This window comes from Lissotriton helveticus, chromosome 11 (assembly GCF_964261635.1).
Source record: "Lissotriton helveticus chromosome 11, aLisHel1.1, whole genome shotgun sequence".
Classification (NCBI taxonomy): Eukaryota; Metazoa; Chordata; class Amphibia; order Caudata; family Salamandridae; genus Lissotriton; species Lissotriton helveticus.
This window is the reverse complement of record NC_136072.1, coordinates 6,706,956-6,729,734: the sequence shown is the minus strand read 5'-3', so window position 1 is coordinate 6,729,734 and position 22,779 is coordinate 6,706,956. Positions and strand designations below refer to the sequence as shown.

The window sequence follows — 22,779 nt, the reverse complement described above, 5'->3', positions numbered from 1 at the left end:
AGTTCACACCAAGCGTCATAATCATCAATAAAGTCAGGATTTGTATTAATCTTTGTTCCCTAGCTTTAACTATAGTCCACAGCCCTGCATTTTATCTCCTCCTGTGTTGCAGCCCCTAAGCCGCCTGCCTTGTTTTTGTCTTTGCAGTTACTTCTGAACGGGGTTGTTTTTGCCAGAATGTCTCCACGACAGAAAAGCAGCCTGGTCGAAGAGTTCCAAAAACTGGAGTATGTTCTGCTTTTGTTCCTTTTATTCAGAGATTATTGTTCTGTTGCAATCAAATGATGCTAGTAGCGCTGAGAAGCCCAGAGAAGGCACAGGCACCGCTGGTGAGGTGTTTTCAAGACCCATGAGATTACCCATTTGAACGCTCCCGTAGCACTAAAAAAGGCATTAGTGAGGTCACTTGTAGTAATCTGGCGTCATCATGTGGCCTTTTGTGGTAGTGTGGTAAGGCGGATACCGCCAGTTGCCTTAATACTGTACTTGCCCCAATGTCCATGAGTGCCACATAGGGTCATGAAATATACGTGTAGGACACACATACATTTGGGATGAATGCGGCCCTCCTAGGCTCACCTTAGCAAATGCAGAATAAAACTCTGCAAATATTCAAATGCTGACACAATCCAAGCCTGCTGGAACATGAAAACCTCAAACACAATCACCTATTTATATCCTTGAGAATTAATCAGAGCTGTTAATGCTCTGCATGAAATGTTCAGCCAATCCTCGGTTACCAAGGCAACGGCATTTGTCCTCATTGCAAAAGTAGGTACCAGGCTCAGCGCTATTTGTAGTGAAATCTGTTTAATCAAGTGGAATTATAAACTCTCGAATCGGGGCCCTTATAAACCATGATGCAGCTCACGAAAACCGGACGAAGGAATTTCACAAAAAAGAATTCATCACATACTTTGTCGTTTTAATTTGGCGCTGCAGTGTCACTGTACCGCCTGCAGACAGCTGTCAAACCCTGGGGGATATGTACAAGGAAGTGGCGGAGAGAGGCGATAGCCTCCTTAGCTTAAACCCACGCGTCGCCACTTCTGAAACGCCAGGCTGCACCATATTTACAAGAATGGGGTGCCACCTTGCGTTTCCCCCTGCAATGGCACTACGTTTAGCAACTTAGCGCCAACACGGGCACCCTTGCACCAGAGTGCAAGGGTGTCTGTGTGCAGGGGAGGATTGGGTATGTGCAGGAAGGTGTCCCTTCCTGCACATAAATAATTCAAGAAATGCCGTTCTGTCACTTTCATGTGTGCTGTGTCATGCAGTCATGTGTGCTGCTCAATGCACCACACATGAAAGTCGCTAAATGGCATTTTGTTTTAAAGATTGTTTATGTACAGGAAGGGACACCTTCCTGTACATAAACAAGCCTTGGTATTTTGCTTTTTCAATGTGTGCTGCACACGCACATATGGAAAAAGCCTCCTATGTATGCCACCCTTGTAAATAGGTGCAGCGTCAAAATGAATGGGTGTTGCGGTGGAACGCACACCGCAACACGCACTGTCCACCCCTTTCACGCTAAGCATAGCGTGAAAGGGGTCCTTATGTACAAGGCAGCGTTAAGCCATGTAAGGTGGCTTAACTCTGCCTTGCAAATAAGGAGAGACCCCTATCACACCCACAACTTCTTAAAAAGTGACATGGTGGTAATAGGGGCTTGTACATATGCCCCTCTGTGTAGTATGACACATTTTCCTGCTGTTGTTTACAGTTACTCTCAGCTAAAAGCTGGTCGTAAGATTCAATATGATACATGAGCAATGACAGTCTGGCTAAACTTTGAATCAGTGAATGCCCATGAACAAGTCCAAATAGTATTATATTATTTTTAGGTTTGGATACAGATACCTTCAGCCGTTTGCCATATTTCCTGTGACGTTCCCAGACCTAAACTCAAAGAGCGCCTTTAGCTCAGCCTCCTTTAGACATTGGTTCACCTGGGCCAGCCTCCTTCTGTTATTGGTTCACCTTGCCCAGCCTTCTTCTGCCATTGGTTCGCCTGGGCCAGCCTTCTTCTGTTATTGCTTCACCTTGGCCAGCCTTCTTCTGCCATTAGTTTCCTTTGGCGAGGCTTCTTCTGTCATTGGTTTGCCTGGGCAAGCTTTCTTCTGCCATTAGTTTCCTTTGGCCAGGCTTCTTCTGTCATTGGTTTGCCTGGGCCAGCCTTCTTCTGCCATTGGTTTGCCTGGGCCAGCCTTCTTCTGCCATTGGTTTGCCTGGTCCAGCTTTTTTATGCCAGTGGTTTGCATGGGCCAGCCTTCTTTAGCCCATGGATTGCCTGGGCCAGCCTTCTTTAACACATGGTTTGCCTGGGCCAGCCTTCTTTAACACATGGTTTGCCTGGGCCAGCCTTCTTTAACACATGGTTTGCCTGGGCCAGCCTTCTTTTGCCACTGATTTGCCTAGGCCAGTCTTCTTCTGCCATTGGTTTGCCTGGGCCAGCCCTCTTCTGCCACTGGATTGCCTGGGTCAGCCTTCTTCTGTCATTAGTTTTCTTGGGCCAGGCTTCTTCTGCCATTGGTTTGCCTGGTCCAGCCCTCTTCTGCCACTGGATTGCCTGGGTCAGCCTTCTTCTGTCATTAGTTTGCTTGGGCCAGGCTTCTTCTGCCATTGGTTTGCCGGGTCCAGCCCTCTTCTGCCACTGGATTGCCTGGGTCAGCCTTCTTCTGTCATTAGTTTGCTTGGGCCAGGCTTCTTCTGCCATTGGTTTGCCTGGTCCAGCCTTCTTCTGCCATTAGTTTTCCTGGGCCAGCCTTCTTCTGTCATTGGTTTGCTTGGGCCAGGCTTCTTCTGCCATTGGTTTGCCTGGACCAGCCTTCTTTAACACATGGTTTGCCTGGGCCAGCCTTCTTTTGCCACTGATTTGCCTAGGCCAGTCTTCTTCTGCCATTGGTTTGCCTGGGCCAGCCTTCTTCTGCCATTAGTTTGCCTGGGCCAGCCTTCTTCTGTCATTGTTTTGCTTTGGCCAGCCTTCTTCTGCCATTAGTTTGCCTGAGCCAGCCTTCTTCTGTCACTGGTTTGCTTGGGCCAGGCTTCTTCTGCCATTGGTTTGCCTGGACCAGCCATCTTCTGCCATTAGTTTGCCTGGGCCAGCCTTCTTCTGTCATTGTTTTGCTTTGGCCAGCCTTCTTCTGCCATTAGTTTGCCTGAGCCAGCCTTCTTCTGTCACTGGTTTGCTTGGGCCAGGCTTCTTCTGCAATTAGTTTGCCTGGGCCAGCCTTCTTCTATCATTGGTTTATCTGGGCTAGCCTTCTTCTGCCACTAGTTTATCTGTGCCAGCCTGCTTCTGCCATTGGTTTATCTGGGCCAGCCTTCTTCTGCCATTGGTTTATCTTGGCCAGCCTTCTTCTGCCATTAGTTTGCCTGGGCCAGCCTTCTTCTGTCATTAGTTTGCCCGGGCCAGCCTTCTTCTGTCATTGGTTTGCTTGGGCCAGGCTTCTTATGCCATTGGTTTGCCTGGGCCACCCTTCTTTTGCCATTGGTTTATCTGGGCCAGCCTTCTTCTACCATTGGTTTATCTGGGCCAGCCTTCTTCTGCCATTGGTTTTCAGGGCCAGACTTCTTCTGTCATTATTTTATCTGGGCCAGCCTTCTTCTGCCATTGGTTTCCTGGGCTAGACTTCTTCTGCCATTGGTTTGCCTTCTTCTGTCATTGGTTTATCTGGGCCAGCCTTCTTCTGCCATTGGTTTCCTGGGCTAGACTTCTTCTGCCATTGTTTTGCCTGTGCCAGCCTTCCTCTGCCACTGGCTTGACTGGGCCAGCCTTCTCTGCCACTGGTTTGACCGGGCCGGCCTTCTTCTGCCATTGGTTTGCTTGTACCAGGCTTCTTCTGCCATTGGTTTGCTTGGTCCAGGCTTCTTCTGTCATTGGTTTGCCTGGGCCAGCCTTCTTCTGCCATTAGTTTCCTTTGGCCAGGCTTCTTCTGTCATTGGTTTGCCTGGGCCAGCCTTCTTCTGCCATTGGTTTGCCTGGGCCAGCCTTCTTCTGCTATTGGTTTGCCTGGTCCAGCTTTTTTATGCCAGTGGTTTGCATGGGCCAGCCTTCTTTAGCCCATGGATTGCCTTGGCCAGCCTTCTTTAACACATGGTTTGCCTGGGCCAGCCTTTTTTTGCCACTGATTTGCCTAGGCCAGTCTTCTTCTGCCATTGGTTTATCTGGGTCAGCCTTCTTCTGCCATTGGTTTGCCTGGGCCAGCCTTCTTCTGCCATTGGTTTATCTGGACCAGCCTTCTTCTGCCATTGGTTTGCCTGGGCCAGCCCTCTTCTGCCACTGGATTGCCTGGGCCAGCCTTCTTCTGTCATTAGTTTGCTTGGGCCAGGCGTCTTCTGCCATTGGTTTGCCTGGTCCAGCCTTCTTCTGCCATTAGTTTTCCTGGACCAGCCTTCTTCTGTCATTGGTTTGCTTGGGCCAGGCTTCTTCTGCCATTGGTTTGCCTGGACCAGCCATCTTCTGCCATTGGTTTATCTGGACCAGCCTTCTTCTGCCATTGGTTTGCCTGGGCCAGCCTTCTTCTGTCATTAGTTTGCCTGGGCCAGCCTTCTTCTGTCATTGGTTTGCTTTGGCCAGCCTTCTTCTGCCATTAGTTTGCCTGAGCCAGCCTTTTTCTGTCACTGGTTTGCTTGGGCCAGGCTTCTTCTGCAATTAGTATGCCTGGGCCAGCCTTCTTCTGTCATTGGTTTATCTGGGCTAGCCTTCTTCTGCCACCAGTTTGTCTGAGCCAACCTTCTTCTGCCATTGGTTTGCCTGGACCAGCCTTCTTTAACACATGGTTTGCCTGGGCCAGCCTTCTTTTGCCACTGATTTGCCTAGGCCAGTCTTCTTCTGCCATTGGTTTGCCTGGGCCAGCCTTCTTCTGCCATTAGTTTGCCTGGGCCAGCCTTCTTCTGTCATTGTTTTGCTTTGGCCAGCCTTCTTCTGCCATTAGTTTGCCTGAGCCAGCCTTCTTCTGTCACTGGTTTGCTTGGGCCAGGCTTCTTCTGCCATTGGTTTGCCTGGACCAGCCATCTTCTGCCATTAGTTTGCCTGGGCCAGCCTTCTTCTGTCATTGTTTTGCTTTGGCCAGCCTTCTTCTGCCATTAGTTTGCCTGAGCCAGCCTTCTTCTGTCACTGGTTTGCTTGGGCCAGGCTTCTTCTGCAATTAGTTTGCCTGGGCCAGCCTTCTTCTATCATTGGTTTATCTGGGCTAGCCTTCTTCTGCCACTAGTTTATCTGGGCCAGCCTGCTTCTGCCATTGGTTTATCTGGGCCAGCCTTCTTCTGCCATTGGTTTATCTGGGCCAGCCTTCTTCTGCCATTAGTTTGCCTGGGCCAGCCTTCTTCTGTCATTAGTTTGCCCGGGCCAGCCTTCTTCTGTCATTGGTTTGCTTGGGCCAGGCTTCTTATGCCATTGGTTTGCCTGGGCCACCCTTCTTTTGCCATTGGTTTATCTGGGCCAGCCTTCTTCTACCATTGGTTTATCTGGGCCAGCCTTCTTCTGCCATTGGTTTTCAGGGCCAGACTTCTTCTGTCATTATTTTATCTGGGCCAGCCTTCTTCTTCCATTGGTTTATCTGGGCCAGCCTTCTTCTGCCATTGGTTTGCCTTCTTCTGTCATTGGTTTATCTGGGCCAGCCTTCTTCTGCCATTGGTTTCCTGGGCTAGACTTCTTCTGCCAAATATTTTGCCTGTGCCAGCCTTCCTCTGCCACTGGCTTGACTGGGTCAGCCTTCTCTGCCACTGGTTTGACCGGGCCGGCCTTCTTCTGCCATTGGTTTGCTTGTACCAGGCTTCTTCTGCCATTGGTTTGCTTGGTCCAGGCTTCTTCTGTCATTGGTTTGCCTGGGCCAGCCTTCTTCTGCCATTAGTTTCCTTTGGCCAGGCTTCTTCTGTCATTGGTTTGCCTGGGCCAGCCTTCTTCTGCCATTGGTTTGCCTGGGCCAGCCTTCTTCTGCTATTGGTTTGCCTGGTCCAGCTTTTTTATGCCAGTGGTTTGCATGGGCCAGCCTTCTTTAGCCCATGGATTGCCTTGGCCAGCCTTCTTTAACACATGGTTTGCCTGGGCCAGCCTTTTTTTGCCACTGATTTGCCTAGGCCAGTCTTCTTCTGCCATTGGTTTATCTGGGTCAGCCTTCTTCTGCCATTGGTTTGCCTGGGCCAGCCTTCTTCTGCCATTGGTTTATCTGGACCAGCCTTCTTCTGCCATTGGTTTGCCTGGGCCAGCCCTCTTCTGCCACTGGATTGCCTGGGCCAGCCTTCTTCTGTCATTAGTTTGCTTGGGCCAGGCGTCTTCTGCCATTGGTTTGCCTGGTCCAGCCTTCTTCTGCCATTAGTTTTCCTGGGCCAGCCTTCTTCTGTCATTGGTTTGCTTGGGCCAGGCTTCTTCTGCCATTGGTTTGCCTGGACCAGCCATCTTCTGCCATTGGTTTATCTGGACCAGCCTTCTTCTGCCATTGGTTTGCCTGGGCCAGCCTTCTTCTGTCATTAGTTTGCCTGGGCCAGCCTTCTTCTGTCATTGGTTTGCTTTGGCCAGCCTTCTTCTGCCATTAGTTTGCCTGAGCCAGCCTTCTTCTGTCACTGGTTTGCTTGGGCCAGGCTTCTTCTGCAATTAGTATGCCTGGGCCAGCCTTCTTCTGTCATTGGTTTATCTGGGCTAGCCTTCTTCTGCCACTAGTTTGTCTGAGCCAACCTTCTTCTGCCATTGGTTTGCCTGGACCAGCCTTCTTTAACACATGGTTTGCCTGGGCCAGCCTTCTTTTGCCACTGATTTGCCTAGGCCAGTCTTCTTCTGCCATTGGTTTGCCTGGGCCAGCCTTCTTCTGCCATTAGTTTGCCTGGGCCAGCCTTCTTCTGTCATTGTTTTGCTTTGGCCAGCCTTCTTCTGCCATTAGTTTGCCTGAGCCAGCCTTCTTCTGTCACTGGTTTGCTTGGGCCAGGCTTCTTCTGCCATTGGTTTGCCTGGACCAGCCATCTTCTGCCATTAGTTTGCCTGGGCCAGCCTTCTTCTGTCATTGTTTTGCTTTGGCCAGCCATCTTCTGCCATTAGTTTGCCTGAGCCAGCCTTCTTCTGTCACTGGTTTGCTTGGGCCAGGCTTCTTCTGCAATTAGTTTGCCTGGGCCAGCCTTCTTCTATCATTGGTTTATCTGGGCTAGCCTTCTTCTGCCACTAGTTTATCTGGGCCAGCCTGCTTCTGCCATTGGTTTATCTGGGCCAGCCTTCTTCTGCCATTGGTTTATCTGGGCCAGCCTTCTTCTGCCATTAGTTTGCCTGGGCCAGCCTTCTTCTGTCATTAGTTTGCCCGGGCCAGCCTTCTTCTGTCATTGGTTTGCTTGGGCCAGGCTTCTTATGCCATTGGTTTGCCTGGGCCACCCTTCTTTTGCCATTGGTTTATCTGGGCCAGCCTTCTTCTACCATTGGTTTATCTGGGCCAGCCTTCTTCTGCCATTGGTTTTCAGGGCCAGACTTCTTCTGTCATTATTTTATCTGGGCCAGCCTTCTTCTTCCATTGGTTTATCTGGGCCAGCCTTCTTCTGCCATTGGTTTGCCTTCTTCTGTCATTGGTTTATCTGGGCCAGCCTTCTTCTGCCATTGGTTTCCTGGGCTAGACTTCTTCTGCCATTGTTTTGCCTGTGCCAGCCTTCCTCTGCCACTGGCTTGACTGGGCCAGCCTTCTCTGCCACTGGTTTGACCGGGCCGGCCTTCTTCTGCCATTGGTTTGCTTGTACCAGGCTTCTTCTGCCATTGGTTTGCTTGGTCCAGGCTTCTTCTGTCATTGGTTTGCCTGGGCCAGCCTTCTTCTGCCATTAGTTTCCTTTGGCCAGGCTTCTTCTGTCATTGGTTTGCCTGGGCCAGCCTTCTTCTGCCATTGGTTTGCCTGGGCCAGCCTTCTTCTGCTATTGGTTTGCCTGGTCCAGCTTTTTTATGCCAGTGGTTTGCATGGGCCAGCCTTCTTTAGCCCATGGATTGCCTTGGCCAGCCTTCTTTAACACATGGTTTGCCTGGGCCAGCCTTTTTTTGCCACTGATTTGCCTAGGCCAGTCTTCTTCTGCCATTGGTTTATCTGGGTCAGCCTTCTTCTGCCATTGGTTTGCCTGGGCCAGCCTTCTTCTGCCATTGGTTTATCTGGACCAGCCTTCTTCTGCCATTGGTTTGCCTGGGCCAGCCCTCTTCTGCCACTGGATTGCCTGGGCCAGCCTTCTTCTGTCATTAGTTTGCTTGGGCCAGGCGTCTTCTGCCATTGGTTTGCCTGGTCCAGCCTTCTTCTGCCATTAGTTTTCCTGGGCCAGCCTTCTTCTGTCATTGGTTTGCTTGGGCCAGGCTTCTTCTGCCATTGGTTTGCCTGGACCAGCCATCTTCTGCCATTGGTTTATCTTCTGTCATTAGTTTGCCTGGGCCAGCCTTCTTCTGTCATTGGTTTGCTTTGGCCAACCTTCTTCTGCCATTAGTTTGCCTGAGCCAGCCTTCTTCTGTCACTGGTTTGCTTGGCCAGGCTTCTTCTGCAATTAGTATGCCTGGGCCAGCCTTCTTCTGTCATTGGTTTATCTGGGCTAGCCTTCTTCTGCCACTAGTTTGTCTGAGCCAACCTGCTTCTGCCATTGGTTTATCTGGGCCAGCCTTCGTCTGCCATTGGTTTATCTGGGCCAGCCTTCTTCTGCCATTGGTTTATCTGGGCCAGCCTTTTTCTACCATTGGTTTATCTGGGCCAGCCTTATTCTGCCATTGGTTTCCAGGGCCAGCCTTCTTCTGTCATTATTTTATCTGGGCCAGCCTTCTTCTTCCATTGGTTTATCTGGGCCAGCCTTCTTCTGCCATTGGTTTATCTGGGCCAGCCCTTTTCTACCATTGGTTTATCTGGGCCAGCCTTATTCTGCCATTGGTTTCCAGGGCCAGCCTTCTTCTGTCATTATTTTATCTGGGCCAGCCTTCTTCTTCCATTGGTTTATCTGGGCCAGCCTTCTACTGTCATTGGTTTATCTGGGCCAGCCTTCTTCTGCCATTGGTTTCCTGTGCCAGCCTTCCCCTGCCATTGTTTTGCCTGTGCCAGCCTTCCTCTGCCACTGGCTTGACTGGGCCAGCCTTCTCTGCCACTGGATTGCCTGGGCCAGCCTTCCTCTGCCACTGGTTTGACCGGGCTAGCCTTCTTCTGCCATTGGTTTGCTTGGTCCAGGCTTCGTCTGCCATTGGTTTGGATGGGCCAGCCTTCTTCTGCCACTGGATTGGCTGGGCCAGGCTTCTTCTTCCATTGGTTTGGATGGGGCAGCCTTGTTCAGCGACTGGATCGCCTGGGCCAGCCTTCTTCTGTCATTGTTTATAATGGCGTCATCCACATTTTGGATCAGTATTTCATTCTCACTTTTAGTGGTTGTCCACTGGGTGTGTCAGTCCGCCTGGTCAAAGAGTGCTTCTGTTGCAGCGCATGAACAGTACATTCACATGCAATGGAAGCACCTTGTTGTGCTTTAACCTGCTGATCTTTGCTCCCACCTGTCACCTGTGTGAGGACAGGCACACTCGTGGATGGGTGCTGCACACCAAGCATCACTTGCTCCATCATTGAGGTGCCACAGCTCCTGTGCCACCAAAGGCCCACGGGCTCCTGCCACACATGGTCCAATCCCCATTCCCCTCAGAGTGAAGGAGTACACCAGTCATTATTGTGACCCCAACCAAATGTGAACAATCGTTGAAGCCAGAGAGTCACTGCTGTGGTTGGAATCGCTCCAGTGCACGCCCGCCAGCAGTTTAACAGGAAGAGCACATTCTTGGGAAGTCCTTTCTAGGCCTCCTGACAGATGCAGATGTATTTTCTGTCTCTTACTTTGTACCACTCATAAGTTCTGAATAGGCCTGGGTGGTAAATTCCGTTCCGCTAGCGGAATTTGGGTAATTTTGCGTTCCTTGGAGAACGCAAAATTGCCCAAAATTCTGCGTTCCGCGACTTCGCGAATTGTTTTACATTTTCACGTTCTCAAATGCGTGTTCGCAAGATATTTTCCCCCAAGCACGCAAACAGCGATTGCGATCAGTAAAAAAGGACAGCGAACAATTCCGCCCACCCCTAGTTCTGAAACGCGCCATGTGTTCTTCAGCCCTGAGCGTTGGGGCTAAGCTCCCTGATTACAGTGGCTGCCCGCGCCTTCCATGAGCTGATCTATTCAATGGGGCTTTCTCAGCTTTGCCACGCCTCATTTCTTGCTGGCTGCTTAGGTTTCATTACGAACCGGTCTGTGCTTGTGCAGCTTACAGGTGTTACCTTTCCTTCCAGCTACTCCGCCTTCCCTACCCTCAACACTAGCAACGCAGGCTGCAGGAAATGCAACACAGTCTAGGTGATTGACAGGCACCATCCCTTACAGCAGGAAGTGCAGCGCAGCCTGGTGATTGACAGGCACCATCCCTTACAGCAGGAAGGACAGGGCAGCCAGGGTGATGGACAGGCACTGCACCCTGCAGCATAGGTTTCCTCCCCATTGGCAGCAGGGTGGTGCTGCTATTATCAGTATTTCCTGACTCCGGCTCATGGACTTAGTGCTGTCTAGCTAGGGTGGGTTCACTGGACAGAGTGAAATGGACGTACAGACCTCACCCCAGACCCACTGCCAGCACATATGTGTTGGAGTCAGCCGTGCCGCTGGATAGCCCAACCCTCGGTTTGAGTGGACTCTGTAAAGCGCCTGTAGCCAGAGGTGGCCTGTGAGACTGCAGCTCTGACTGGTCTCAGTCATCTGTTCTCACCTGCTCTACCAGTCCTGCTGGCAGCACAGCTGGATCCGAGGCCTATGTGTCAGAGGGCGCACCCAAGGCTGTGAAGCATCGGAGAACTGGGCTCTGATGACCAGATCAGGAAGCCCGAAAACAGCGTGTGCCATGATCACAGCCTGATGCAGGACCCTGCACTGGGGGCTGGAAGGGAAACAGATTGATAGTCCAGGTCTTGGCTGCCTTCAGAGGTAGATGCGCAGCCTGTGGCGGCCTAGTGGACCAAGGACATGGCCTCAAGCAACCTCATGGACCAGGGACAGTGGCGTCAGGCGGCTGCGCAGACCAGGGATGGTGGCCACATCAGACTAGAGACCAGGGGATAGCCTTGAGCAGCCAAGTGGACAAGGAAGAGCGGCTTTGGGCAGCCTAGTGAAACATGGAGGGTGGCCTTGTGGACCATGCGGGTTGGCCTCAGCAGCCTAGGGTGGCCTAGGGCAGCCTGGTTGAACAGGGAGGGTAAGATCTTCTGATGCCGTCAGGAGGTCTGACAAGCACAGCTGTAGAGGAAAACATTTAGGAACTATGAAACAAAAAATGAAACAAAATTTGATGAAAGAGTCCTGCATTGCAGATGTCTTATGTTCACTGTACTGGGATAGTAGGAAGGGTCTGGAGACTTCACGGTCAGATAGATACCTAGGGGAATCTAGTGTAGGACCTCATAAATAATACACAATAATTTAAATAGACTTCTCAATTCTGTGGGAAGCTGGATGAGGGAGAGCAAGATTGGTGAGATGTGATCCAGTGGATGGTTTAAGATAACAGGTAAGGTGCCTTGGGCATACAGCAACTGTATTCAAAACAATACTTTTTGGGAACTCTTTCAACATTTTATCTCTACTGTAACTTTATGAATGCTAATTTTTATTTCAACAATCAATTCTTACACATTTTCTGCTGTTGGGCTTTCACAATGTGCAACCCAATTTTGTTGTTTCAAACCCTGCAATTTGCAAAAATCACAGGGTTTGAGTCTATAAAAAAGTGTTTTCAGTGGTGCAAAACCCCTTTTATGAATCACACAAGTCTCTCACTCTGGGGAAAGGGGCTTTGTGACACAATACAAATTGCACACAGAAGGCACTTTGAAGGTACTCCTTCCTGTTTGATGGCTGCAATGGAATGCATCAATGCTCTGTAGCTATTACTCAGATAGATTGTGAGACCTCAGAGGCAGTGGTATTTGATTTGAAAAGAGTAATCTGTCTCTTTAAGTCAGCTTCCTTAGAGAATCATCCCCTTGGGAATCATGGAATCTGCCTCGGAGGGAGGAGGCAGTGGTCCTCCCGAGTGCTTTGCCAAATGAAGCATTCTTATTAGAGCAGCACCTTCAATCGACATGGGTGTCCTAAAAAAGGCATGTTTCTGTGTGGGAAAGCAAATGAAAGAATGCAAATTTGCTCACTCTTGCAGGCCACTATCTCTACATTTACAAACTTTCTAAGTGTTAACAAATTGTGTTCTCCATAGCAATACGATAGAAGACACCCTAAAGACCATGAAGAGCATCCACTCCTGAGCACCATCAGACCCCTGCCTGCCACACATCGTCTACAAGGCCGCCATTGCCATCACACCCAAGCAACGTTGAACCACCAACTGCTCCCTCGAGACAGCCACATTCCCCAACAAAGTCAACCCTCTCCTAAAGAAGCCCTTCGCAGACCTGACGGACATTAAGCATTTCAGGGCCATCTCACTACTCCCATTTGCAGCCAAAGTCATCGAAAAGGCCATCAACACCTAGCTAGCACACTTCATCGAAATCAACAACATCCCAGGCACCTCTCAATCAGGATTCCACATCAACCACAACACCGAGACCGTCCTCCTCGCCGCCACTGAGGACATCCGCTCCCTCCTCGACCAAGGCCAAATGGGAGCCAAAATCCACCTGGACCTATCAGCAACCTTTGACACCATCTCACACTGCACTCCAGCCACCAGACTCCATGACGCCAGCATCCAAGGAAAGGCCCTTGACTGGTTACGATCATACCTCTCAAGTAGAACACAGAAATTAGCACTCCCGCCCTTCCTCTCAGAACCAATAGAGATCAGATGCGGAGAACCCCAAAGATCATCTCTCAGCCCTACCCTCTTCAACGTCTACATGGCCCCCCACACAACCATTGTCAAAAACCATGGGCTCAACATTGTCTCCAATGCTGATAACACCCAGCTCATCCTCTCCCTCACCAAGGAACCTGACATCATCAGGCACATTTTCCAAGAAGGGATGAAAGCCGGCACAACCTGGATGAGGAACAGCTGCCTGCAACTCAACTCAGAGAAAACAGAAGTCCTCATCCTCGGCTCCACCCCCACTGCATGGGATGACACCTAGTGGCCCCCACTCTCGGAAACCCACCTACCCCAACAGGACATGAATGTAACCTCGGTATCTTACTGTACTCATCATACACCATGAATCGCCGGATCAACGCCGTCTCCTCTGCATACTTCAACTCCCTCCCCATACTATGCACAACATTCAAGTAGATCCCCCCGACTCCAAGAAAACCGTCACTCATGCACTCGTCATCAGCAGACTGGACTATGGAAACGCTCTTTATGCTGGAATCAACAAAAAACTCCTCCACAAACTCCAGACCGTCCAGAATGCCACAGTCTGACTAATCCAGGCCTGTTTGTAGTTCATTGAGCGTGGAGTTTTGCTACGTGGAACTCCGCGAAGTGACTGAAAAACTCCGCAAAGTACTGCAAGTGGTGGAGTGCAGTGCGATTTAACGCTCAGGTAGAAATTCTACCCGAGCTGCAGTTCGCGCTTCCAAACTTTCCGTTCACCAGCGCCAGTGTGACCAGGGAAAAAACTCAGCTGCACTACGTGGAGTGAAGTTTTCTGCACTCCGTGAGTTCCGCGAAGCGTGGAGTGCCTGAAAGCTCCGCTTACTCCACGAACGAGCAGAGTTCACCGCCCCGGCCTAGACTAATCCTCGATATCCCACCAAACAACCACATCACACAACACCTCAGCGACATCCACTGGCTCCCCGTCGGAAGAAGAATATCTTTGAAGCTACTCATGCCTGGCTACAAGGCCCTCCACAACATTGGACCACAATACCTCAACAACTGCATCTCCTTCCATGCCCCCAACGAAAACCCCCGCTCAGCCGACCTCTCCCTAGCCACCGTCCCACGCTTCCACAGGGCCAGATCAGGTGGAAGGTCTTTCTCCTACCTCACAGCCAAGACCTGGAACGAACTCCCCCTTCACCTCCAGTGAAGCCCGACACTGCACCAGTTCAGGAAGGACCTTAAGACCTGGCTCTTCTAATTACCCCAACGGAGCCGCTCACACCCACCCCAAGCTCCTTGAGACCCTAACGGTGAGTAGTGCGCTTTACAAAACCCTGTTGATTGATTGAATGATTATGTAGGTTGTTTTCCTACCCACTGTATAGACAGGTTGCATTGCACATGGCATTCTCGTTTGCAAAGTACTTGGTGTGAAAACAGCACATCCTGGGTTAGTACCATACATGCAGTGCATTTTCCTTCATTGTGCTGGGCACACTTTTTTAAAGGTTTTCCCAGTGCAATGAAGGCAAATGCGCCATATTATGATGAATGTGCTGTCCCAGGGCAGTCACAAACTTGCGCTACCCTGGGGGCCGCGCATTCATGTGAAAAACAGAGCGGTGCTTTGAAACCGCTTGGTGTTTTCACAGTGCAAGCGGCAACCTGCCTGCACTTTGAGAGGGAATTGAGATCCCCTTGCAGGTGGGTCTAGGGAGTGACTGCACCTGCCTGAAAGGGAATGTCTGGGGGTCAATGAAACACCCTTTCCCCCACCAAAGGATTGCAATCAGGGGGCACACTGAATGTCTGCTACCTTTAGGTAGTTGCGCCTCCTAAGACCTTTATTACCTCTACGCAGGCATCGGTAATATGGTGCAAGTTCTGAGGCAAAGGGATTCCCTCATATACATGGTGCATTCCCCATGCAAATGAAGGAACATCCCCTGAAGATACCACTGGCACTTTATACGCACCAGCTCTTTCGGTATTACAGAAGAGGCGGCACAGGTGTCTGCAGCCCCTTCTTTAATACCTAAGTTCCATGGGGCCACGCAAAGCAGGAGCAAACGCCCATTGAGCTCCCGGGGCACTTGTATAACACAGCCCCTGGTTTACGCATGGGTCTTTGGGCATTGGGGCCAGCTCCCCATCCATTAAGATGCCAAAGTGAAAAACATTTGGGTCAGCTGTATGAACATGATTGCATTATTAGTAGGCATATAAACACATGTAATAATCTTAAAATTCAGACACTGTTATCTTTTCTTACAGTTACTATGTAGGAATGTGCGGAGATGGAGCTAATGACTGTGGGGTGAGTATAAGTGCACGTGCATGTTTCTTTGGTCTAATATCACCTTTATTCAGAACTCTAAAAAAGTATAAATGCACTGTGATAGTCTTCGCCATCACCACGAAGTAAGAGCTATTGATACAGGGCACACTTGAAAGTAGGTAGTCGCCAGCCTCTTGAGGGACAGTGCTCAAGGTTAAAAAATATAGGACCTTTTGTTGTTCATGGAACAATTAGTGGCATGGGATGCTCCCCCTTATTTAACAATTGAGAATTGGCAGTGCCAACTTTAGAGATTTGCTGTGCCTTTAATCTTGCCCCCCCCCACATGATTCTTCCCTTCATAAACCAACTAATGACCTCACACTGCTGGAGACCAACCATACCTCTTTTGTTGAGGAAGTGTTGCCCCCAAACCTCATCTTTGCCAGGACCCCACGTTCTCAGAAACAGTACTCCACAGAGCCCATCTTTCAACAGCACAGACTCCATTCTGGGTAAATCTGAGTATCATCGTGGCTAAATGAGGCGAAGGACTGTAGGGAGGGAAATGAGCAAAGGCGGTCTCGCAGCCATGAGAGAGGCCAGTTGTCGATCAAATTCTGATCAGCTTCTAATCAAGGTACTATTTTCACATCAAAGCATGCACTACTTAAAAGGAAATCATTAAGCCAGGAAAGCAGCACCAGCACTGAGAGTACCAACAACTGTAAAAACTCTCCACTATCATCCAAGATTTCTCCATCGCCACAGTCACCACCAACACCTTTCCTCCATCACAGGAACTCTTCAGAAACCTCTCTGACTTTTTTCACTACAAAATCTTGAAGATAGACAACAACTTCAATCCTCAGCACAACGCCAAAGAAATCAACGGCCAACTCCCTACCACCATCAAGGAGGACAATCTCCTGATGGGCTGGACCGCCTCACCATGCGAGGACACCACCAACAGCATGGAACCAGGGCCAGCCTTCAGCCAGCTTCCGGCCGCCATGTAACTGCACTCTTACGCTGCTGTTGTCTTTGAAGTGCTCCTTGAAAAAAGCAGGCGTTACTCCTTCTGAGCTGAGAGATGGGTCTCTCACTGAGAGGGGCAGGGTTATGGTGAAGTGATGATCCTATAGCAGGATGTATGTCATTACGACGCGGTGTTTACACCACGCTACCATTACAACGCAGTTATCACAACTCAAGTCGTTACAACGACTTGCGTTGGAGGGCGCTGGATTGTGGATTATTTTAATTTTCTATTGCAACTCCAGCCCACGTAACAGTAGGGAAGGTGTTGAAATAGATAATTAAACTATTCCTTGAGCAAGAGCGCCATCCAGCGCAAGTCGTAGTAATGACTTGCGTTGTGATGGCTGCGTCGTAAAGGTCCCGCGGTGTAAACACTGCGTTGTAAAGGATGATTCCCCTATAGCAGCCACACAGATGCCCCAGTAGCTTGACATCAGGCTACAGTGCCATCTTTTAAGGGAATCTAAGATTAAGCTGGCGGCAACCCAATGCCTCTTACGTCTGCTTCGCGCCCCCTGACTGCACAGTGGCCCCCTGGTCTATATGATGCACATATGGGGATCCGGTCATTCACACTATGAAATCAATTATTATGGAACAAAAGTGCATGCTCTATATGTTTCTTTACTATCTACTAACAGATATAATGTCCAGCATTAACTTTTAACTTTTATATAAAAACAATTAGAGGTCAGTTTTCAAGGAAATATCCCTGAGAACACATTTGATTTTGTTTGGAAGCATCCATTCAAAATAATAATCACTCTCCATATCTGTGAAACTCTTTATGAAGATTTTCTTGGCATTAGTTTGGTATCTTCAAGAAAGCAGACTTGGGACACCACCATTCTTTTACCTATATCCCTGGTTTAATTTCCTCCTCCTTTATGCATCTCTGGCTCCTGAGTGAACTTCAGGAGAGAACATTGGGGCATATTACCAACGTTAAGCTATATTTATCGCTAACGATGCTTAGCAACGAATTTTTTAACGCTAAGCATCGTCAGAAATTATCGCAGATAAACCTTGCTATTATCAAGGTTTATCGCAAATGCGATAAAAAACGGCCGCAATGCATGAATATCGCTGAAAAGTCCGCGATATTCATGCATTACCGAGCTAATGCTCTTAGCCATGTTATCCACCTCCCATTGGATAACATGGCTAAGAACCGCTCAGGGCAGGTGTTAGTTTTTGGAGATATTCGCGCTTAGCGCGAATATCTCCAAAAGTTGGTAATAGGAGATAGCGATGTTAGCGACTGTTTCCAGTCGCTAACATCTTGGCACGCCCACTTTGCATGTCATTAGTGATAAATATCACTGACATGCAAAGTGGGGCCCAAGATGGTCGCTATCTCCTACTAGCTGTCGCTAACTGGTGTTAGCGACAGCTAGGTAATAGGGAGATAATTTTATCTCCGCTTTCTTGGCTTTTAAAGCCAAAAAAGCGGAGATAAACCCCCTTGATAATATGCCCCATTGTTTTTTTGTGCGTGATGTTCTGCCAAATTTTTACTGGCCACAGTGAGTTCTGGTTTGTCTCTTACTTGTCACCATGGGGTGACCAGAAATTGATAGGATTTTTCAGGGTTCAAAATCACATTTCAGCAAATGATAGCACCAGAAATGACATTGCTTGACCTTATGCACAATGGTTGTGTCACCGGAAAGAGGTAGGGTGACTGCAATAAACCTACAGTAGCCGACCGCTTACGAAGGGTGGCCTTTCAAAATAGTGAGGGGATGCATTATCAATATTAATCTAGGATACAAAGTTCAGGTTTCTAGACTCCCTGGCACTAAGGACTCTGCCAATGTGCCAACCTGGGATGGAAAACCAGTTGGGCTGCATCTACCCCGCAACCAACTAAGCAATATTTGAGTGAGATCTGTTTCAGGCAATGATCGATCCAGTGATACTTTACAAGGATAGTTGGTGGATCCCCAAAATGTATTTTATTAAAGAATAACAAACTCAAGAACATTAGAAAAATATGGATGCGTTGTATGCTTTATTTTAATGTCAAAACCCTATTCTAGTGCACACGATATGTATTGCAACTACAGTAAAAACTAGCATGGCAGAAGCAACCTTTACTAAATGGATAAATACAAGGAATAACTCAAACATAATTGCTGATTGCTTTTATTGCAATTCTACCTTCATTCTGGTGTTTCTAAGCACTAAAAACGAATTTTAGCACATCAGTAAATAAAAACCTATTTTGAGATGCCTGTTTGAACAATAATATTTGCTTTTACTATATTAGCAAGGCTTGCTCTTACCATGATGAGTCACTAGTTGCCCTAATAAGACCAGCATGAGAAGGTTAAATGCCTCCCTCCCTAGCAGCTTTCAATGAGAGTCAGTGATATGATTCTGCACGGCTGGTTTTTGTCTGGTGTGAAGGTTTCTCTATAACCACTGATACCTTGTGCGCTGCTGTTTTAACATGATTTCACTTTTGTTGAATCTCTCAGAATAAAGAGAGTGGCCTGATGCCTTTTCTTTTTCATTTTGTGAGACAATGTATTTTTGAATAATATAAATAAGTAAGACTCATAGTTATGAGCCTTCTAGAAATTCTTGAGAAATCAATAACAATTTATGTCAAATAGTCATCTTTTAGATGAAATGAATTAATACTGTGAATATATTTAGGCAAACTTGATTATCATATTAGAAAAAGAAATAAACTAAGGGGCATATGTATCAAAATACCTATTTGCGATTCTCAAATAGCGATTTTTTGAGAATCGCAATTTGAGAATTGCAAAATGGTATGTATTTTTAGCGATTTCTTGAAATTCCATAATTGCGATTCGTAAATTGCGAATCGCAATTAAGGAATAATTTCCCATTAATTTCTATGGGCCAGGAGGCCCATAGGAATGATTGTGAAGTTATTCTCAATTTGCGATTCGCAATTTGAGAATCGCAAATTGAGAATAATTTCAAGGGTGCAAGGGTGTCATAGGGACACCCTGATGCACCCCTGAAATGTACATGTGTGCGCATATGGCGCACATACATTCCCTAAGGGCATGTATGTGCACCATATGACACCTTCACAAATGCCAGAAAGTGCATTTGTAAAAGAAATCGCAAATTACCACCAACTTGTAGTTGGTGGTATTTTGCGTTTTCTTGAGGAGAAATCGCAAAAATGAAATGCTTGATGCATAGCATAGCGATTCCTTAATTTTGCGATACAATTTTCTTCATACATACCATTTAGCAAATTTGTTGTCGCAAATGCTGCTTTTTTGCGAATCGCTTCATGAAAGAGGGTGGTGATGGACAGAGCATCTGAATTAAACAGAACACTCATACCCAGTCAAAAGATCAGGTTTTGATCCATCACCGTTTTTTAGCTCACTGCACCATCCCAGTTCAGAACCTGGCTACATGCAAATTAGTCTGTCCCTGGCCCAGTGCATCATGGGAACAGGGCAGACCAAACTACCAAACCAATTCTTTACTGGAAAGGAAACAAGCTTCCGGGGACCGGTTTCTGGCATTGCAGCCGTCTTCGGCCCGGCTTGCTTGAATCCTGATGGTGCAGTGAGCAAGGGACTCATGTCTGAGCATACCCTGCCACTCCTATAGTGGCCAAAACGATTCATGAAAGGGGGTGGTGATGGACAGAGCATCTGAATTAAACAGAACACTCATACCCAGTCAAAAGATCAGGGCTTGATCCATCACCGTTTTTTAGCTCACTGCACCATCCCAGCTCAGAACCTGGCTACATGCAAATTAGTCTGTCCCTGGCCCAGTGCATCATGGGAACAGGGCAGACCAAACTACCAAGCCAATTCTTTACTGGAAAGGAAACGAGCTTCCGGGGACTGGTTTCTGGCATTGCAGCCGTCTTCGGCCCGGCTTGCTTGAATCCTGATGGTGCAGTGAGCAAGGGACTCATGTCTGAGCATACCCTCGTACGTGACTACTCACCAGAGAGAGCCACGCCCACCGGAGGGAAGACGCCCATTGAAAGGACTAAAATACTCCTTATGAACTTCATGCTGTCTCGAGGTTTGACCACGGAGAACACACGATCGACTGCAGGCATGCCTATGATTAAGGGGCGGGAGGCCCCGAAACCGGTCAGGCACGGAACAAGCAAGCCTGTAATGCACTGGTTCCTCCACAATAAAAGGTCTTATGACTCGAGGCTGCGGTGTGCGTTCCTAAGTCGTTGGGCAACCTTGATTTATATATATATATATATATATATATATATATATATATATATATATATATATATATATATATATATATATATTACATGTATTCCCATTTGATTGACTAGCACGTCAGTCAAGAAAGGGAATACTCAATTGAAAAAACGTTAGTATAATCATGACATCCACAGAATGATAATAGATGTATTGTTTCATCTATAGGGATGATTGTATCTGACTTCTACTGCAGAGATAGCATGGGCTGCTAAAGAATATTCTCACCTCCAATAACTGTGTTAGGGCACAGGCGCCTCCGGAGAAAAAGGAAAGAAAAGACTGCAGATAGCAATGATCTAATCGTCAATACCTAAGCAAGAACATAAAAATGCATTACTATATCTGTATTACTTTAATGGTCATACCCACCTAGAAAGAAACCCACCTGTTGGTTAATACACTATTTCTTGGCTGTCTACCTCTCTTTAAAGATAGGTATTTACAGGTTTATAACTAGAAAAATTATAAAGAATAATAAACTTAGAATGGGAGAGTAGCATTGATATATCATCCAAAGCATGTGCCCAAGAATTCTTAAGTACGGGTTTCTGGTGATTGTACTATGATTATCTATGTTCATGATGTTTCTTATGTCCACACTAATAGCAGAACTGTTAAGTCACACTCTGCTATAGGTTTCTTCCTTCAATCAAAATAGCACCAAAGGTTTCTTAAATTGATTCCTAGAACAGTTCTGCTATTGGCCACTAGCTGGTGCTGTTGATCCTTTATTAACACAAAAAGCATCAATGTGTGTCAAAAAACACTTTCTGATTTACAGTCTCTTTAAACCATGAAAAGAAAGACAAAGAATATTGGCTTCAGAAAGCTGCATCAATCCTTAAGGGATCATCAACACTTACTGAGTTCCAATCTCTTTAACTCACACAAGAGAAGCACAAAGGGTTTGGGTAACTGCAGCAATCCTTAGAAAATTAGCAGAACAACACAACCTGTTTTCTTATAGATGTGCAGTCAAGAGTCCTTGGAACAGAATATCAGAAATGATGGCATCCTCCTTCAGCAGTTGGAACAGCAACAATAGTTGGTTCTGAAGCACAGATCTCTGTTCCAAATCTGTTTAACATTGGAGCAAGTGGCTGTAGACTGAACCCCTGGACCGCAGATCCATAGGTACCTACAGCATGTCTGTCATGCATAGTTCAATTACACTGAATCCTTTCTTGTTTCCTGAATGTATACTGCAGCAATTAGAGGAACTGAAAGATGAGAAACATATGTTAAGGCAACAAAGATCTGTGATTACAGCCTTTCTTGTCCTGTCTCAGATTGTAAGTAAGAGTGTACTTCAAATATAACCACACATATACTTCTGAGTGCAGGCAGATATATCTGATGAATATATTTGTGACAATACGTAAAGCGACACACACAATGATGAATGGAAAAAGACAGGCAATAATGCTCATTTTCTAAGTTTTGTGGCTGGATACATAGGGCCCGATTCACAGAATGAACTTAAGACTCAATCCTAAACTTACTACTATTTTGGTATTCACAGAATGCATTTACTACTTTTGGCATTCACAGAAGTTAGGATTTTGTCTCAAGTCTGTCTTAAGTCTGTCTTAAGTCTGTCTTAAGTCTGTCTTAGTTTTGTCTTAAGACAAACTTAAGACAAAATCCTAACTTCTGTGAATACCAAAGGTAGTAAGTTCATTCTGTGAATACCAAAAGTAGTAAGTGCATTCTGTGAATGCCAAAACAGTAGTAAGTTTAGGATTGAGTCTTAAGTTCATTCTGTGAATCGGGCCCATTAAATCCTTCCTCACAACATGAACCCAGTAAATCCGCCTACCACTCTTCACTTTGGAACCCAAGAGCATCGTCTGCAGCCTCCCTCAATTATCATCCCTCAGCCACACCCTGTTCAACACTTACATAATGCACCCCCGGTCAACATCATCAGAACACATGGCCTCAACATCATATCCTATGCAGATGACTCCCAACTCATCCTCACCCTCTCAGAAGACCCATCCACCACTGGGACAAACTTTCACAACTGCATAATGAGCACCGCTGACTACAAGAAAGCCAACTGCCTGACGGTCAACACAGACAATACAGAATTGCTGATGGGAACAACACTTCCCTGTGGACCAACACCTGGTGGTCCTCCGGACCTGGACACACAGCAACAGACTGTACGTTCAACCTCTGCGTCATCGTAGACAGCACACGCACCATGAAACGATAGATCCATAAAGTACCCTCTACCTTCTTCCACACCTTCTGCATGCTCCGGAGGATTATGTACAATTAGAACGGTACAAACTGTCCCGTTGCATTTTTTTCTTCACATGATTTCCCAAAACTATGAAGCAGTTTCTGTCCCATAGTGATGCAATCTTGTCAGTGTTACTTTCTTCCAGATCTTAAAGTTGACA

The 22,779-nt window shown here is 47.5% G+C and overlaps 1 protein-coding gene across 3 annotated transcripts in view; it reads left to right on the top strand.

Annotated features, from left to right (window-relative positions):
* Positions 1-22,779, top strand: part of LOC144791804 (putative cation-transporting ATPase 13A4) — a 362,855-nt gene that overhangs the window by 236,299 nt on the left and 103,777 nt on the right. For all 3 annotated transcript variants that reach the window (XM_078666578.1, XM_078666579.1, XM_078666580.1), the window contains exons 22-23: positions 148-227; positions 15,077-15,119. In XM_078666578.1, the coding sequence (XP_078522704.1) occupies positions 148-227; positions 15,077-15,119 (123 nt within the window). The remainder of the gene's footprint in view (positions 1-147; positions 228-15,076; positions 15,120-22,779) is intronic.